This window comes from Centropristis striata, chromosome 16, assembly GCF_030273125.1.
Source record: "Centropristis striata isolate RG_2023a ecotype Rhode Island chromosome 16, C.striata_1.0, whole genome shotgun sequence".
Taxonomy (NCBI): Eukaryota; Metazoa; Chordata; class Actinopteri; order Perciformes; family Serranidae; genus Centropristis; species Centropristis striata.
In genome coordinates, this window is record NC_081532.1 from 8,435,310 (window position 1) to 8,454,858 (window position 19,549).

Sequence of the window (19,549 nt, forward strand, 5' to 3'; positions counted from 1 at the left end):
GACATGGAGGTATGGTAACTTATTCATGTTTTTTCACTTTCAGAAAGCCTAAAGAGTCTTAAAGATGTTGATTGTCAGATGAAGCTGTTTTTGGTACGATCCGTGCTGCCTCTAGGGGGCGATAGCTTGACTCTTGATATTATGCATCGTTTCCACTGCATGTTACGACTCGGCTCGCTTAGATACTTTTCTCGATTTGGTTTTCAACTACAAATAGTTCCCTCTCAACAAAAGTGTAATTCTTAGCTGTTCGTCAAAGAATTGCTAAGTAATTTTTAAGTTTTTTCTTATATTGAACTCCTCCCTCCTGTTGGTATGTCCTTCGGTAACTGTGTGCACTTGACGGCACTGTGGTTTTGAATGCTGCTATTTTTGATAATATGCAAAAATTGCATCAGCTGTTGATGCTAGTTATGCAAAATTGATGAGTTTGTGTAGAAGGTACAAAACCATAAGAGGTGTTGGAAGGAAAAATGTAAAAGACGGAGGAAAAAAAGCCCACAATCTAGATAATGTCCCAAAAATGCCACCTTAGTGCTAAAAAAATAATACAATCCAGATTCCAAAAAAGTATCAACACTGAGGGACCAGTCAGTGGTCTGCAGTGTCTAGACTCCTCCTCCTTGTAACCTCAACCGAGGAGGAACCAAAAACAAATGGACTAGTACCAGGTTCTATCCACTTTTTCTAAAGAAAACTAAAAGAGAGCCGTTCTTGCTGAATCGAGCTGTGCCAGGCAGTGAACTAGAGGCATTAGTGTTCAGTATTTTGAACGCATTTTGGCAATCTCAATAGCTGATATTCTATCCACATTGTATTGTATTAGCCTGCAGCTCGGGCTGCACAATTAAACAAAATTGTATTAAAATCCCAATATTGACTAGTGCAATATTCAAAATTGCAGGAAGGCCATTTTCTAAAAGTAAAATATGTATTAAAATATGAAGAATTTAGTATTATGACACTGTCTAGCCTATAAATTGTTTTCTAAAGAAAAATCTTTGTTACAGATCCAAACAATCGCACCATGATCATTCTAATGCATTATTACATGAAAATAATAATGAAAATGTAATCTTTCCCTCCATTGTCGTGAATCATATCGCACACATCACGACATCAGTCAGAAAAATTGCAAATAGATATTTTTTCCAAACCGTGCAGCTCTACCTGCAACTCTGGGTTTAACATGGTGTTACTGTTACTGGGAAGTTAGTGGCCTGATTCCTGCAGGAAAGCTTTTCTGTGTGGAGTTCGCATGTTCTCCCAGTGTCAGCGAAGGTTCTCACTGGGTCCAAAAACATGTTTAATTGGTGACTCTAAATTGCCCGTAGGTGTGAATGAGAGCGTGATTGTCTGTCTCTATGTGTCTGTGATAGTCTGGCAAACCTTTTCAGGCTGATGAGCGGTTAACTTTTATATGTTCTTAAAAAATATTGTCGCCAATATTTGGAGTATATGATGATGTGTTTAAATCACTAAGGTTATTTTCTGTTTTGTTCATTTCTGTTCATTTTACGGTTATAGTAATATAGCAAATAGTGAACATGATTATAAGGTAATTTGTACATGTAAATGATTATTATATTATTTTTTGACGGTTGTAGTTTACCTGGAAGTTATTGAACATTTCCTTTTAAAGATGTTACACTGAAAATGTTTGTATACATGTTGTTTCTGTATAGTTTTACCTCAGGAGTCTGGACACTTACTGTTTGAATGCAGCACTCCTCTCAGCCTGTCAGTGTTAATATTTTTAAAAACAGTTTGTTAAGTAAGCTTCAAAGCCCCTCCCCCTCTGGTGTCTCACATGGGAACTCATTCGGAAAGAATACGTAAAGTAATTAATGTTGAGAGATGAATAACATTATGATCCGGTTTGAACTGTGCATATTTGATTTTCTCTGGTTTAAAGATCATTTTGCAGGTCAAGAAAGTTGCAGTTTGTTGTAGGTTGTAACATTTAGTGCTCTTTAACCTACATCTCTCCTTGTGCACGGTGAACCATGGCCCAATTCAAAAGGGATAAAAAATATTTGTCTACCAAACATGTATATATTTCAAAAATAAGGTCTCACAGTTGTCCACTGGAAGGGGCGGGACTTTGCTTCTCTATATAATCATATTTGTATTCAATGACATAAACATGTACACTTGTTCTCCTTTTCTGTCCCATGTTAAAAAATGTAAAGTCCAGCAGTAAACTGTAACTGCTGGGAAGAATCATAACCAGTTACAATACATTTTTGATCATCTCTTTCGTGTACGGCTATAGTTTTCATACATGCAGGACTCTCCATTCATGCATTTACTCCATTCATCAACACAGTCTTAAAGGCATACTATGCAGGAATTACTGCTCACTGTTTTTAAACGCAACATTCAAACTTGTCCGCTCCTCCTCGGATCAGTGAAAGTGAAAGCAAATCCTAGATCTAGTTTTGGGACAAGCTTTGTCCACTTGGTGTTTCTGATATTTTCATAGCTGTGAAATGTTACCAACACAACAAGAGAAGAGAAGATGCAGGCAGCAGGCAGAGTCTCATCACACACTTTTAGTGTTCGTGGGCCTTTTTGTTTCAGTCATCTTTTAGGAAAATCCTGCATAGTATAACTTTTAAAGTCTGCATCAGCGTGGTCTTCATTTTCCCATTAAATACACCTACTAGACCGTGTCTTTTGAAAAAGCCTGGTGATGGTTTATTTGTTTTAATCACTACAGAATTAGTTTTGGGTGCAACACATGCCACATGTATAAAAGAATACAGTCACTTGTATTATGATTTTTCCATATTTGATATAAACATTTACGAGACAAAGAATCTGACATAGTGACCGGACTGAAATGTATAAATAATAATAGACTTTAATAATGTGAGGGTTGGTTTTTCAGTTATAAGACAGAACAGTGAAAAGCTTCTGCAACCTCCACTACTGTAAGTGGACTACAAGCAGACACTCAGTCCGTGCTTGCATAGCCTAGAAATGGGGAAGCAAAACTATTGAAAGAGAATTTCCACAGTAACTTTAACCTACTTCGTCATCAAGTTGCCGTCGTCGCACTGAAACGCTCTTTCAAAAGCTTTATCAAGCGCCTCTCTCGAGGGTCCTGCATCTTTAATGATTGTTGCAAACGGAATAGATTAGAAGATGAGACCTTTCAATAAAAAGTTTCTCCTTACAAAAAAGTTTTATACGTAGGAATGCAGTGTGTCCAGTAAACATATAAGAGGCTTTCTCCTCCCTTTTTATTTTTTATTTTTTGCTGAATTGGAAGTGGAGCTCCTCTCAAAAGGTCCCCGGCCCACAGAGTGAGCTCCCAGCAATAACACCAAGACTGTACTCATTTTGCAGTGCTCTTCCTTTCTGTAAACATGTTGATATGTACTGAGTTAAGTCATTTAAAGTCTAAATCAAATAAGCAGCCTGAAAAAGAAGCCAATTTCGGATCATCGTGGGGAATAATGCATGAGTACCGTGCCTAAGAACGGCTGTAATTTTGGACTTTCCTCTAGATTAAGCGGCAACAGTACATTAAAAATCATAAAAGAAAAGCTGCTCCTTAAATATATTTACGCTCATCCCAGAAGCCACTGAAGCGAAACTTAATACGATGTTTATGTGAAAGCTCTTCCTCGGAGATTAAGCCCACAACTGCAATCCAAATATCTTCCAAAAAACTCAAGTGTCACACATACACGTGTATCAAATGGAGGGAAGCATGCTCCCACATTACTGGAGGTGAACTAATGGTCTGATGAGTCACATACTGTACATCCCATGCAACAATACTAAATGAATTCCATAGGGTTTCTCTTTTATAACCACCTAAAGATGCAAAAGGTAAGAGATTATATTTTTTTGACACGTAATATATGCATGCAAAGAACCTACTCTTCTTGGTTCCATCGTGTGAAAACATCTGGAACAGACAGGAGCCTCTCTATTCTCCAAGAGCTCAACAAGTCTGGGTAGTAGAGACAGTTACAATTATCATAGGAATTATTGTTTTGTTACTATTATGTAAAGCGTACAGTAGTAGCAGCAGTGAACACTGGGGATCCTAAATACTGCAGGAACATAATTTAATGCAGTGCTCCACTGATATACAAGCTAAGGTTGAATGAGAATGTATAGGGTTACTGTGCACAAATCACATTGGCATGTCTTGAAATAGAAATGTATGATATCTTATAGCTATATTCAAAATTATTCAGCATTTGACATTCTCATGCATACAACCACAAGAAGCGAGTCCATTGAAAAATAGTCCAAGCATTGTTTTTTTCCTGTGGAAATGGCAGAGAACCTAATGAGACATTAAAACATGTGCTGCTGTCCAGAGTGTGTGGATTACAGACGGGGAGAGGAGCGAGCAGGGGGGGCTCACTTCTGCATGTCACACTGCAGCAGGAGCACGATGGACGGGTCGCTCTTCGCCGCCTCTTTGAACTCCTCCAACGAGATCTGGTCGTCGTTGTTCTTATCCATTTTACCGAAGATCTTGTCCACCCTCTGCTGTGGTGTCAAACCATCCTCGTTCATCTTCATCATGATCACAGTGCCCACCATTTTGTAGATAGCCTGTGGGTGAGGCGCAGTGAGAAATTAGCAGAGGATTGCTTCTTATGTAATCCAGTGAAGCCTACATGTGTTCATTTATTCATAAAGATGTACATCAGTGATTCCCAACCAGGAGTATTTCCACAGCGAAGGGTGGTTCTGCAGCTGCCAAGAAGTATTTGGAAAGCTCAACTAAATAGAGAATAAATTCAAATGTTTTCATGAATCTCTGTCGCCGAATGAGGTAACACAATGGGGATTGAGCCTGCGGCCCAGTGATGAAAGCTTTTACATTTACAGTATTACAAACTGTGTCTGCCACGTCATTCCTGGAAAATCATAAGTGGTACTCAATGTAAAACCAAACTAAAGTCAGATTTTTAATTCCACAAGTTAAGAAAAATAGGATTATAAATTGGTGCGATGCTGATTATAAATGTATAATGATGTAAGCTGCCTGTCAGTGTGATCAACAACAAGTCTTGCAATGAAGTCTCAATGAAAACTAATTAGCAAGAAAGCAGAGAAGTTGAAACTGTGAACTAAAAGTAATGAAAGAACAGCTGAACTTGTCATCTAAAAGTAACAGATAAACAGTTAAAATAGCTTGCGAAAAGTAACACATAAAAAGTTGAAATACATAAAAGTAATGGCTTAACTGTTAATACCAATTAAATAGTTGAACCTGTTGGCTAAAGGTTACCAATTAAAAGTTGAAACAGCTAAAAGTAATGGATAAATGGTAAAGATAGTTGGCTAAAACCAATAAATAAATTGTTAGCTGAAATAACGAGTATGCAGTTTGACAAAGCTAAAGGTGAAATGGTTGAAAAGTCCAGCTCTTGCCACTCAAAGTAGTTAAAGTACGACTTTTTTACTACAAAAACACAACCTAAACATTCAAAATTGAATGAAAAAACCAGCAGCCTCTGTAATAAATATCTAAAGCTGGAGTGTGAAACTTTTACATAAATGAACCCGTTACATACAAGCCCCTTGCCAAACGAATGCACCTAATGCTGATTAAGGCGTTCGGTGTGGCTGCCAGCTGTATATCACCGTATGCAAGAACGTTTGGTGTCTGTGACGACTTTCCTGTGCACCAATCATGAATTTAACATTGACCAACCAGAGCCAAAGGGGGCGGGAGGGAGCAAGTGTGAAGCTATGGTTGAAGCAATGCTGGAAATTCCCAAGAAGCATCAAGAAAAGTTTCTAGATAAATGAGAAAATCAAAGTGATTGATGGCGAGGACAAACATGGACCAACACTGGTGCATCTCTTCCTTGTCAGAGAGCACTGACGGGAAAATGCGGCAAACTTCCCTGCAGGCATCCATCATGAACACGCATCAACAGTGTTTGTGTTACTCTCACTACCAGAGGGGGGAGACAAAAGCACCGCACTGCAGGTTTAATAGTGTTAAATAACATCTAATCATTCATAAGAACAGATGGAGCCAATTAAAGGTTACTTGAGTTATCCTAGTTGGGAGGTCAGACAAAAAAAGATTGAGAACCACTGATGTAAATGCTCAAGCCACATTTATCACTACAGGAATTGTCAATATACTCCAATATCACCGTGACATATCAGATTTACTATACTGATCGTGCTTCCAGAAATGGCACAATGTAATTCGATACAACTGCATTTCTGTCGTTATGAAACTGCCTCACTCTGCACTCAAGGCATTGCAGGTGTGCAGGAGACTGATAACAAACAACAACAAAAAACCCAAAGTCTGTCCCCTGATGAGCGAGGGCTTAATGACTCGATAATCCCTTACCTCGATTATCTCCAGCATCTCCACTCTGGTGATTTTGCCGTCACCATCCAGGTCATACATGTTGAAGGCCCAGTTGAGTTTCTGCTCAAAGCTGCCACGGGATGTGATGGACAGAGCGCAGATGAACTCTCGGAAATCAATGGTCCCGTCTCCGTTTTTATCAAAGGTTCTGAAGGCGTGCTGTGCAAATTTTGATGCATCGCCATAAGGGAAGAACTGCAAATGTGAGAGAGATGTGTGTGTTCAATAATTCAACCAGGGCTTTAAAAAGCAGCAGTTTGATGATGGAAAATAGCCGTGGTGTGATTAAGTGTTGAGACAGATGACAAAGAAGAGGCAGCGGTTCACACAAACCTTGACATAAAGCTGCTGGAACTCGTCCAGATTCAGCCTGCCAGTGGGGCAGTCTTTCAGGAAGCCTTTGTACCACTGCTTCAGCTCGTGTTCATTAAACTCTGTGTTCTTCACCAGATCCTCCATCACCTCGGGAGTCAGCTTGCTGTTCTGCTTTCCCATGTTTCCTGTGGTGCAAGAATACGTGAATAATGCATTTATTTATGCCTGAGCGATGGCAGTATGAAAATCTCCAGCACACAGCATACCTTTCTTTTCTTTTTAAAATTTCCACTTCAAACATGAAAACAGAGACTAAATGTGTGTTTTTAAGGGGAGTATGCAGCAAATATTTCCCTGGTGCTATGTTCTATTTCTGTCCAGCCCTCTTCTGCCTGCTTGTGCCAGTCTGTGGCCCGGGTAGCACTGACCTGGATCATCACTGTCAGAGCAGATCCAGTTCATTAAATGTTCGATCGTTGCTATCAAGTTTCCACTGCAAACACTGTCCTATAACCTGACAATGACAACAAAGCGTGTGCTTTGGTTGTAACAGGGGGCCCTGCTGCAGTAAATCCAGAGACCTGAGTGAGGACAGCATGCAGGAGACCTGCTGTAATCTGGATCAGAGGGGAAATATAGCTTATAAGCGAGTGGCCCGTATATAATATAGTGTTTAAGCCACTTGTGTTGCAATCCACAGACCAATCAGCCCCGCTTATCCACGCTGAAGCAATCATGACAACTTGAGCAGCCTGTCAGAAACCCCACATTCATTAATTATTTGACTCATGATGTGGCAAATGACAAAGTGACCAAGAATGCGTCAATTCTCCAATACATAATTCAACCAATGAAACAGCAGCATTATATTTGCATATGAGAGCACAGGGCCATTGTGGGAGCCTCCACCACTTGAGACCAACATATGGTCCACATCTCTGCAGCAGCAGCAGCAGCAGCAGCATGACAGCAGGCTGGACAGCTCCTCCACCAGACAGCACTGCATTGGCTCGGGCCTTCCACAACAAACGGCACAAATGTGCGCTGCAGCCAAAATCAGTGCAAACCACAGCCTTTAATGTGCACCCGCTGCGTGTCATATAACCGACCCTGACGAGCATGTTAGGTAATTACAGGCGCAGATCTTGGGTTTAATGTGTAAAACAGGCTACAGTGAATGACCTTGAGAACATGGTTTTTTTTTGCAGGAAAATTGTTTCTCGTAGCGTTTCAGCTGAGAAAACCCGCTCGCCATCATGTAACTGCGGCGTTTTTTTGTAATAGAGAAACACCCGCCACATATCGCACAGGCCACAGGTATGAATGACTCGTTGTGCCCCAAAACACAGGCCAAAACAGATGCTGTTTTATTTCACGCTTTGGGCAATGACATCTGAGTTAATGCTATTAAAGCTAACCGCCTCCTGTGAGAGCAGAGAGGGAGACGCTGCTGCATTCCGATGGAAACGACGCAGTGAGAGTATTTTCAGATTAGATCCCACCATCCGGCTCCTAATGACATCTATCCAAGCGCATCGGGGCGAAAACATGTCACTATTTCATAACCAAACATCTATTTTAAAAAGGAACACACAAGACAGCTCCCTCTGTGCCGCCGCAGAGCCACATAACAGGCGCATATAAAAGCCAATTAAATTGCGCAAATCTTAATGACATTTTCGTAAATCGTCAAATGATCCCTCGCTGTCTTATTTCTGTTTGTTTCCAGGCAAAACGCAGTGGCTTTATTTTAAGGGATGCGCAGGTGTCCGTGTGCCAGCCCTCTCCTGCTCGATCCCATTCATTCAAAACACAAGAAAAAATATGAAAAAATAACTCGTGACACATTAACACAAACCATTCACCGCTTGCTGCATGTATTATCTGAGAATATAACATGCACATCTGCAGGCAATCACTTCTTACCTTATTACAGCCTATATTTGGTGATTCTCTATCGGAATAAATCTGCTCTGGCTCCTGCAAAGTACAGAAAAAAACCCTTCCGATGGAAACGTTAGCCCAAAAGGGATTATTTTCAACACTGCTCGCCTCCTTAAAAACACCCGCTAATGAAATTTCTGGCTTTTCCCGACGTTATTCCAGATGAGGCGCAGCAGGGACCGATCCCACGCCAGTCTGTGGTTATGCGACTACAGGAGCGTCACCCGTGTGCATCACAGCCTGATCATAAGTTCACTGCTGCTGCTTCTGCTGCTGCTTGCTGTGGGTTCAGCTGGATCCTGTCACGTTATAACCGGATCCTTCATCGTGATGAGGATGATCAGCCTGAAATTTCATCATCAGGAAATAAACATTTTGGATTTTTGGGTCAAATTATTCACTGTAACTAATCAGGAATTAGTGTAATTAAACCTAAGGGTGAAACATTTTACCTCTTATTGTCATTAAACGTGGCTTTTAGGAATAATCATTAGATTTAATTATTAAATCCAAGGCTGGAAAACCAACCAAGGGGCCCAAAATGTTCACACTGTGTGACTGGCCACACGTCAGACCTACATTTGTTCATGTAATAATTAAAAAATTTCACATTCACAGTCAATTATATGTATGTTTAATTTCTCGGTATGAAGGTCTACAGCTTTAAGATATGTTGCATAATGTAAGATTACTTAGGCCTACTACTCGTGGAGCTTTAAAGCAAACCAAAGCCAGGAGAAACTCCAGGAAGTCTCCGCTTCAGGCCAAGAAGTAGTCCATCACTAAACTCCCCTGTAAAAGCACAATGTGGTGTTTTTACATTTTAGTTTTTGTAGAGATTAAACAAACATGTTAATAAGTGAGTTTTAGTGCTGCTGGAACAGCTTGAAAATTACATTCCCATACAATGAAACTGCATTTTCAATTATTTCTCCTGGATTACATTTGTTTTCGACATATCACTAATTTGACAAAAGGTGGATAGATGAGTAAAAAAAAAAAAACACTGGACTTTCACCCATTAGACTGTTGCTTTTGTTATGCAAGAAACCAAAAGTCAATGCTCGGTTATTTACGTAACAAACACTCATTTTGCTCAAACATCGATCTTTTACTAAACCTAAACAAGTGGTTTTGTTTCCTAAACCTATCCAAACTGTAAACGTTTCACAATGTTTTGAACTTTAACCTTAATCGGAAAGAAAATTCATAACTGTATCATATTTGTAGGGCTACCTTTGACAAAGCCAGGCTAGCCATTATGCTAAGCTAAGCTAAGCTAACCTGCTGTTGGCTTTAGTTTCATATTTACCAGATGGAAGAAAGAGATCTTCTCATCTAACTTGTCAAGGAAGAAAATATAGTATTATACAAATGATGAAAGTATTGATTTATCTGGGATCAGATAATATTCTAGGAAAAATGTACACACAAGGCGATTTTTCAGCGAATAACACCCCATAAGTTGGGCGAGTAGGGGCTCACTCAGCCTGCAGGTGGAGCCAGGAAGTTATCAGCCCGTTGAATGGGCAGCTGTATAACGTGTGTTGTTGACATCGCCCTCTAGTGGCTGTAGTAATTATGGACGACGACAAGGCGGAAGTGACATTAGGCATGTTTCCATTAGGTACTTTTTCCTCTAGTGAGCCTCTATGGGTGTGGCTTCCGAGAGAGGATCCACCCAACTTAATCAGTTAGCGGCTCAGAAAGTACCTGCCTCGGATACCTGCCTTTCTGAGCCGCTACTAACTTGGACGGCAATTTCGCACATGCGTGATTCATTTGCAGACTGGTGCAAACTGGACGCTGAGGGGTTAACATCTCCTGCTCTGCTGACTGCAGCTGGGGGAGACCGCTGCGGGAGTAATGGGCCGCTTGTGAGTGCTTTGGGACGGCGCTTCTCGTTAAGAAGAGTAGGAACGAGTCTCCAAAAGTCTCCAATAACACCAGAAAAAGTCACTAGATTTGTTGTGAGTCACTTTTTTGAAAAAAGAGTCACTAGAGGGGTCTGAATAGTTGCTAAATATCACTAAGTTGGCAACACTGCTTGCCGCGTCAGTCTGTTGTCACATTCAAACTCTGTTGGTTAGCCGCTACAAAAGTACCTGTATGGGAATAGAGGCCGAGGGGAACTAGTTCTCAAACTAGTGGGCGAAGCCAAAACATTCAGCTGCTTTCCAAAAAGTACTCAGAAAGTACTCAGTCGAAACACGCCTAATGTGAAAGTGTGAAAGCGAAGGAGTATAAAGATCAAAAAGTTACTCTTCGGGCAGATGGGTCAAACAAACCCAGGACTTTCACCCAGGAGACCGGGACGTGAAAACCAACGATGAAGACAACAATTTTATTTGAAATAACGGCACTTAACGTCCATGTGTCACATTTTTAAGTAACCATCGTAGCTACGTCACTTCCGGTACTCATGTCGTCCTCGTAACAACTTAACTTCCAGCATTTACATGCATTTATTTTGCTTTTTAAACAATCTTTTATAATGCCTAACTAGGACGTTTTTGCCCAAACCTTAGAGAAGTATTTTTGTAGCATAATCATAAGGAAACTGGCCTTTTCACTAAACATAACCGCTTGTTTTCAGTCATTGAATGGGTTGATAACAACCTTCTCAACCTACCAGCAGGTGGAGCAGGCCCTACTTGCTCTCAGCTGATGACATCTGCGTTTGCTGCTAACTGAGCTCCAGCCTCTCATTCAAACATGGTCACTTCTTACGCCAAGAACCCCAGAATGTCGTTGGTCATAAATCCAAACTCCAGGCTTCCAATCAGTTGTCCAGAATGACTAAAATCCTCTTTTTTTTTTTTTTTTTTACCATTTATTTGACTCAATCTTGGTTATGAAGCGCCAAATATTGTAATACCAAGGCCCTCTAAAATAGATCTGTCACAGCTTTCTAAAAGTTTGCACTTAGGTGTTAATTTGACCGGAATTAAATGATATAATGTAAGTTGATTGGAGTGAGATCTGTGACGTTAATCTACAGTAAAACATCAGAGAAGTGAACGTGTTCCTGATTTATGGGGACCTCTGGAGAGCCCCGATAAGGACCCCTGGAGGACACCGGTTTGGGAGCCGCAGATATAGGTCGCCTTTGTCAAATCATGTGTGTTGAAGCACAGATGAGGCTCCAAGCCAAAACAATTCTCAGATGTGTGGACCCACATCCAAATCTGGATCCATTTAAATTTAGGTATATAAAACAAGCGATCCTGTCGGTCAGAATATAATATAAAATACACTGAAATGGTGGAAATAAAAAGTCTGTCTCACACACAAATCTGTGATTACTTGATTTCTTAATTTAATGCTCACATACAGTACAGTATACACATAAGATTTCTTTTACATCTCACAAACACAAAAGCAAACAGTTAAATACATAGATAACTTTAGCACCGGCATAGAGAACTGATCCACTCAGCGTCCTCTAAAACTCTTATTCATAGTGATTTTCAAAATAAAACACCTCAGCTTGATCTCACTAGGCATGGCTTACATGTAATATCTTTACAGCAGCATTCACTTACAAAGGTTAATTGATTAAAAAAGGATGCATACTGTACACCAAAAGTGGTATACAAAAGCAATACTATATTATATACCCATTTACAGGTTTTCTCAGTGTAACATTTAAGTGTGTTTTGAAAGCTTCTGTATCAACACTGATGCTTGATAAAAACATAGAAACATATGAATTTAAAAAAACGTTCTCATGAGTATACATGAAGAGCCTATGGAGATAGTTGGCATGTAACAATCTTGCATATTGAAACATAAATATATCACGTTCACAATGCCCTTGTTTTTCTTTATATATACGAACAAGAGAGCTCCTGTCTTTCTATGTAGGCTATGCTTTGTTTAGGTTATAGTGTTTTTTTTAATTATTAAAATTATAATTTAAAAAAAGACAAATCCAATGGGGACATTACTTTTTTGTTACACAGTAATGTGAAAAAATAGTATCAAAATGATTTTCTAAATCTCTCAATTAAAAAGCAATGTAGTATTTAATGCACTGTGTCTCAGTACAGGTATAGATATGTTTTCAGCTCGGTAAACATGAGATCCTATAGTGAGATTTGACAAAGTGAGAGTTTCTTTAAGGTATAAAGTGTTTATATGTCTTACATTTCTTGTCAAATGATGAATATACAGTATATATAATGAACTCTGCATGCAGCAGACGGATGTGCTGCTCATGAAGGTTTGTGAGACAAAACCTTTTTCTTACACTGGCCGTGTTTTACTGAATACATTATGTTGACGTGTGAATGAAGGATGTGTTCCACAATCTGATGGTTTTAAGTTCAAAATCTGTGCCAAAAGTAGAGTAAGTAAGAGATGAGAGAGGAAAAAGAGGGGTGAATCTGTGATTATCACTACATGACATCATGGAAATCTTCAGCAAGATGTACTAAGAGGGTCCAACCATGAGAGTTTAGGAGCCAATGGGATGAGAGGAAGGTTTAAGGTGTGAGACGTGTCACTTATTTTAGTGATATATGTTTTAACCCAGTCGCCAGAATTAAATATTGGCATTTCTGAAGACCACAAATATGTTGAATTTCAACATTTCTAAATTGCTGCAACCTGTTTTAATTCCCTACTGTGGTGATTATAAAGCATAAAAACTACATTTTTACATGTGAATTTAAACACAATGTGTTATATATGTTTAAATGTTTAGGAAACAAAGCTACCTGGTTAGGGTTAGGGGGAAAAAATGAGGGTTTGGGTTAAAAAAATGACTTTGGTTTGTAACTAGTGGACACAGTTTCAATAAAGATTTGGAGAAAAAAAATGGGTGCAGCTATGTAATGCGTGAAGTTAGAATGTGATGTTAATTTACAGGATAACTTAAAACTTAATTAATTTAACATCAAATTGACTTTAGGTTTCACACAGAATACAAAAGGACTGTCTGTTCTCATTTCCAGCTCGTCACATTCAGACGCACTGTTGCAGTTTTCAACACATGGTTAACATCGTGAATTCAAACAAAACAACGTGGTTAAGTTTGGGAAAAGCTCATTGTTTGGGTTAAAATAAAAACATTGTCAATGTTGCCTTTCGGTTTCACATGCATCTAATGTTTCTGAGGCATAAAATTACACTGAAAAAAACAACAAATACGTAGTGATAACATGTGAAATGACTGAAGAAACTGTTGTGGTGATACTGGACTGTGTAGAGTATCAGCTAAATTACCTGATACAATCCGGCTTTAATGCCAGCATTTAAGGTGGACTCTACTCTGGTCTTACTAATGTTTAAATGCTTATATAGGTTATTAACGTCTTCATAAAAGACTGAAGTTTTATTGGTGTGATACTTGAACATGTCACTCTTTGTGTAGCTTTATTGTACTTCACTTAAGGCTTATAAATGAACAAAAAGTTGTTATTGCCCTCTTTTTCTGAGCAAAAAGTTGTTAAATTAACCTTAAAAGTAGCAGCCGGTGAGCTTTTATTCTCTTGTGGCAGAAGTGGAAGTGATGCATCTCATGCCTGCAGGCCCTGCTCTCTTCTCATTGGCTCACAGACCTGGAGAACCTTCTCAAGCGTATGGTTGGATTGAAGAACGGGGAAATGTGTCGTAGAGTGTTTTCAGAACTTAGTCTGCTTTAGTTTGTCGATGTGGTAGCAAAGCTTCAAGGCCGGCCCCAGCTTCAGTCCGAGGTACTTCATGATCATGTCGCTCTTTAGGAGTAACAAAGCGTTTCCGTCGATCTCCTGAGAGAAAAATATTTGATGTCAAATCAGAAGGAAACAGGCGACCAGATGAGGTAATCTCTACTGGATGGATTTGAACTTACATGTTTCCTAAAGACGTCTGCATGTGGGCCGAGAGCCTGGGGGTCTGCGTCCCTGATGAACCAGACAACATCTTCCACAGACCAGGTGGATGGGTCTTTATTGGGTGGAGCTTTGGACTCCTGCGACTCTGAAGATGCATTGTAACCTCCTGGGTGAACAAAAGAAAGAAAGGAGCTTTACTTTTAGAGAAATCAACACCAAAGTAATCTTCTATTTTGTCTTTCCGTGACCTCTCACCTGTCCTGTTGCTCTCTGGGAACGTGTTGGGGCTGGTGGACGACTGCCTGCACATGTTCATGGAAGCCGAGCCGTTGGAGAACTGCTGCGACGAGCGAAACCCGTAGGAGGACTTTGGTGAGTAGGACGAGCTTATGGAGCTGAAAGCGGAATCGCCGGGGTCTACAGAGTAGCGTTTGCCGTCGGACTGGTCTAAATGGTAGTCTTCGGCCATAGATGTTTCAGCTAAACACAAGATTAGAATCAGGATTAGCTCAAAGAAAAGGTTTGTGTCCCCACAGCAGTTTTTATCAGATAGATTTAAAAGTACCGTCGGACTGGTAGGAGCCACTGTGCTGGGTAATGGGCTGATCACTGAAGAGGTTTTCACAGTGCAAGCTGCGGCAGAGCTTCTTTAGAAAACGGAGCACATAGTCGATGCTGTTCACCACAGGGAGGCTGAGAAGGTGCTGCTTCCCATCAAATGTGGCTGGAAGAGCAAAACAGGGGACAACTTGAAACAACAACACAGTTTAGACGCACAAATCAGGTCAGTAAATCTTCACTAATGCATGTTTTCTACTCAGTGCCACCTCAGGTTAAACAACAAAGAGATATCAAACAAATAGAAAGCAACACCTGAGGGAGGTCTTTGTACAACACCTGATATTTTTTCTCCCCCGTAGCCTTGTGTGAGGAGCGTGAACACCGTTTTCTGCTGGAAGGCGCTGTCGATGCAGCCTTGGACGGCCTGCTGCAGCACCACAGAGGGCCTGTCGGGTCCGAAGTGGTCGGGGAGCTGCTGGATCTTCTTCCTGTCCAGGTTGGGGCCTGTGTTGGCCTGTTTGTTGATGTAGATACAGACTAAAGGAATACCACAGGTGGAGAAAAGATATCTGGATTAGCATACTGAAGAGTCCCTTAAGAGGAGTAAAGATACAGTCATGGAAAAAATTATCAGACCATTATTTTCTTTAACTTCTTGTTCATTTTAATGCCTGGTACAACTACATTTCTTTGGACAAATATAATGATAACAATAAAAATAGTTCATAAGAGTTTAATTTAAGAGCTGATATCTGGACATTTTCCTTGCTTTTCTTGTTAATGATTTTGGTTATTATCAAGAAAACCATGAAAAAATGGCTAGTTGTAGGCATTAAAATGAGCAAGATATTTAAGAAAACAATTATTTTTTCCATGACTGTATCATTAAATATATCAACATGACATTTCCCCAGTTGATTACTTACATTAAGACAATTTTTTTTCTTAAATGTTATGTTTCAGTATGCAAATAAGGCATGATCTTATTAAATATGTACTTTTTTGCAAACATTTCTAGAACAAATGGATGAAGCTAAGTTTGTTGACATAGAGTCAAAGGTTTTTACAAAGGGAATTTAGGATATATCTTTTTATCACTCCATAAGCATGGAAAATACTGTCAAAAATCTGCTTTCCTCATGGTTTTAGGCATGAAATGTTATATTAATCAGTCTATGAATGATATATGGACGTACCTCAGTAAAAACCTTCAGAATATTGATTGGAAGGAAACTGGAAAGTTTGGTGTGTGTAAGTGCTACTGAAGTAAGTGTGCCCGTCTCAGATTTTAAGAAAAAAATATTTTGAGAATAAATCCTTTACAGATAAAGTATAAAATTCCACACATTTTGCAAAATACTACAGGTAAATGGAGTAAAATCTTAATTGAATAGATGTCAATGTAAGAAACTTCTTCTGTTGGTTACTTACATTAAAAGAATTCTTTATATATTTCAAGTTGTCTGGAGTTGTATATTTAAATATGTAAATGAGACATTATCTGATGCTAACTTTTGGTGAGTTTAGGACAAATCCACAGACACAAATAGACAAAGTTTATAAAAAAAAACACCTAAATGTGCATTTTGGATGTTTTCTTTCCACTAGTCAAGGCAGAATTGACCAGCGTGAAAAGTGCCTGTTGTGTCACACTGATTTTAAAGATAAAAATGCCATTAATGCTTCTTGAACAGGGTTTAGAGAGTTTTGTGTCCTACCTGTAAGCACCTGGGGCGTGGCAGAGTGGGGGATGGTGGCGGCATCCTGAGGAATTGAACTCATATCAGGCTCAGGGGTGCTGCTGGGTGGAGAGATAGCCAACGGTGTCATCACCATCCGGGGTTTGAGCTGCAGAAGAAGAAGAAGTTTTTGAATTCCTGTGTTTATCTCAGGCATGTTTATTTACTAAATCGTGCAGAGCAGGAGGGGGGATGGTGCAAGAATCAAGCCACAAAATCTGTGTAAAGCTGCAGTTTTTATGCTACAGATGTGGACTCTTTTGTGTATTTATGACTAAAAAAACATTTACAGTCCCCTTTTTGACATGAAAATATGTGACTCAAGCAGACAAAGCCCCACAGATGTTAAGTCTCTCTCTGTTACACTGGGGTCCCACAAAATCTGAAGGGCATGGAGCCGGCGTGTCTGTGTCTTTCTGTGTACACATGCATTTTTAAACACGCTGCATCCACACACTATACCACACAGCTCATCCCCCTCGTTTCCCCCTCTCATGTGGCTGACCTTGAAGCCTGGCTTTCTCCCCCTCTTCTTTGGCACTTTGAGTGGAGGGAGCGATTCGGGGTAACGGTTCGGAAAATCCATCTTGGCGACATTGCGAAGCGGGGGTCTCCCTCTCTTCCTGCCCGGTATCTTCCCCGACTGGCTGGGGATGAAGGAGGGAGCCACTGCAGCTGATTGCATTTCACTGTTGTTGCTGTCTGACTTCTGTGCCGTTGCTGCAGGTACACTCATTTGGAGCTGCAGACAAAGGAAACAACCACTGAGCTTCAAGCTATAGAAACGCAAAGAAACATGCACTTTACTTGCACATTCATCCTTCCTCCTCAGCAACACACATCAGAGAGCAGCATTAGCATCATTCTAGAGGAAGCAGGATGCTTTGGCAAAGGTGAACAACATCCAAATACTAAGAGGCTGCAGAATACTGAGCCGAGCAATGCGGTGAGAGACAGAAGCATTTAGCAGATAATAAGCAAACAACACAAAAGGCAGTCATGCATGAGCTGTGGAGGAAACAGCACCTCCATCCTGCACTGATAACACTAATAAACCCGAGAGAGGTTAGAGAGGAGGGGGGTGTCTATTACCTGCTGTCTTCTATTGTGAAAGCCCAAGAGCCAAGCCCTTTTGTCTTAAATCCCAGGAGCCTAAAGGTGACTGTAAAGCTAAATCCCTAGCAGTGAAGGGAAAGCCATCCTGCTCTCGCTGTATGTGGCTTTTTTCCTCGTCTCCCTTTTTAGTTAACACACCACCACCGCTGCTGCTGCTGCCGCCGCTGCTGCTGCTGCTGCTCGGCACACAGGCTGCAGACATCTCATTAGACTAATGCATTCAGCAGTGGCAGAGGGAGGGGGGGAAATTGACTTCACCATGGCTACCCAGCTATGAATTACCATTACGATGACAGCTTCCACCCTAATCTTTAAAAAGAAAAGAGCGAGGAAGCAGCACAAACATGTGGCACGGCTCTCGTGCAGCAAGAATGAACAAACTGTAATAATTCACCTCTTATTTTCATGTAGATTTGTTAAAAGGATGCAGCATGTAAACAAACAGGCAGGCACTCACCATCCAGAACAGATGTGGAGTGTGTCCCTACGCGCCTCGCTGTGTTTCCTACGCTTTATATTCCTGAGCACGGACCTCAGAGCAGCTCAGGCTCCACTGTAATACTGTATATATGAATGTGTGTGTGTGTGTGTGTGTGTGTGTGTGTGTGTACAACAGAGACAGACAGACAGAGAGAGAGTGACAGTGTGTGTGTGTGTGTGTGTGTGTGTGTGTGTGTGTGTGTGTGTGTGTGTGTGTGTGCATTAAAGAGAGAGAAGGGCTCCTCTGTTGTCATGGCAACAAGCCTGTAAGCCCCTGTAACACCCTGTCGGTTGTCTGCCATGATTTTTTTGTCTGCTCAGTGCTATGGAGGTATAATTAGACTGAGGGCAGAGTTTTTATTATTTTTATTCTAATGAGAATATTCCCTCAAAAAGTACAGTTGTTATTCTTTTCTGCAGCAGGTTTCCAGTTGACGAATTATATTGTCTGTTTTAATGAATTATGTTTAGAGCGTCAACGATTTCATAGATAGAGGGGAAAAAAATCTTGCAGCTGTTTTGATAATAAAATTATAATCTTAGTCTTTTAAAAAAAATCATAAATGCCAAATATTTGCTCAAATCTGAGGATTTGATGCTTTTTCTTTGTCATACATGATAGTGAACGGAATATACTTTGGTTTTTGGGAAAAAAAACATATGGAGTTGCAACCTTAGATATATTATTTTAAGTACACTTATCCAGTAATATAGCATTTAAAAAATAATAATTATAAAACATTAAATAAACCACAACCATTATTAGAGCTGAAACAATTAATTCATTATTTGAATTGACAAAACATTCATCAAAATGTGGCTTTTTGAACATTCAGCTAATAAAAATATAGTTAGTTGCAGCCCCTGAAATATATTAAAACTGCTGTTAGTTTATAGTTGTATTACAGTAGATAACAATTACAGCTGAAACAATTAGCCAATGAATTCATTATTTTAATTGACAAAACATTTATTATTTAAGTTATATTTCAAGCAAAAATTGCCATCTATTCTCTGGTTCCTGCCTCTAAAGTATAATAGTGTGCTGTTTTTTTATTTATTTATTTTTCTACCATTGTAAATAAAATATATTTTGGTTTTTGACTGTTAGTTAACAAAACAAGCGATTTAAAATTACATTACTTTGGGATTTGCAATTTTTTATTGGCATTTTTCAATATTTTCTGACATTTTATAGTATA

At 39.8% G+C, this 19,549-nt stretch overlaps 3 protein-coding genes across 6 annotated transcripts in view; 1 reads left to right on the top strand and 2 right to left on the bottom strand.

Annotated features, from left to right (window-relative positions):
• Nucleotides 1–2,864, top strand: part of smc6 (structural maintenance of chromosomes 6) — a 24,443-nt gene extending 21,579 nt beyond the window's left edge. Inside the window, exon 28 of the mRNA XM_059353096.1 lies at nucleotides 44–2,864. Within this exon, the coding sequence (XP_059209079.1) occupies nucleotides 44–62 (19 nt within the window). The 3' untranslated portion in view covers nucleotides 63–2,864. The remainder of the gene's footprint in view (nucleotides 1–43) is intronic.
• On the bottom strand, nucleotides 2,676–8,916 carry vsnl1b (visinin-like 1b). Its single transcript, XM_059353097.1, has 4 exons — nucleotides 8,615–8,916; nucleotides 6,707–6,873; nucleotides 6,353–6,568; nucleotides 2,676–4,584 (listed from the first exon to the last, which is right to left on the bottom strand). The coding sequence occupies exons 2-4, from the start codon at nucleotides 6,866–6,868 to the stop codon at nucleotides 4,387–4,389; spliced, it is 576 nt and encodes a 191-aa protein (XP_059209080.1). The 5' UTR covers nucleotides 6,869–6,873; nucleotides 8,615–8,916; the 3' UTR covers nucleotides 2,676–4,386.
• Nucleotides 8,917–12,597: 3,681 nt separating this feature from the next.
• On the bottom strand, nucleotides 12,598–18,447 carry LOC131987922 (sex comb on midleg-like protein 4). Of its 4 annotated transcripts, none has more exons than XM_059352849.1 (8): nucleotides 18,325–18,447; nucleotides 17,257–17,493; nucleotides 16,731–16,860; nucleotides 15,349–15,549; nucleotides 15,017–15,175; nucleotides 14,707–14,931; nucleotides 14,469–14,617; nucleotides 12,598–14,385 (listed from the first exon to the last, which is right to left on the bottom strand). In XM_059352849.1, the coding sequence occupies exons 1-8, from the start codon at nucleotides 18,325–18,327 to the stop codon at nucleotides 14,260–14,262; spliced, it is 1,230 nt and encodes a 409-aa protein (XP_059208832.1). In that variant the 5' UTR covers nucleotides 18,328–18,447; the 3' UTR covers nucleotides 12,598–14,259. The 4 variants fall into 4 exon arrangements, with proteins under 4 accessions (XP_059208832.1, XP_059208829.1, XP_059208830.1 ...); XM_059352846.1 differs by having other exon boundaries at nucleotides 15,325–15,549; XM_059352847.1 differs by lacking the exon at nucleotides 18,325–18,447 and adding an exon at nucleotides 17,844–18,004 and having other exon boundaries at nucleotides 15,325–15,549.
• Between the last annotated feature and the right edge of the window lie 1,102 nt (nucleotides 18,448–19,549).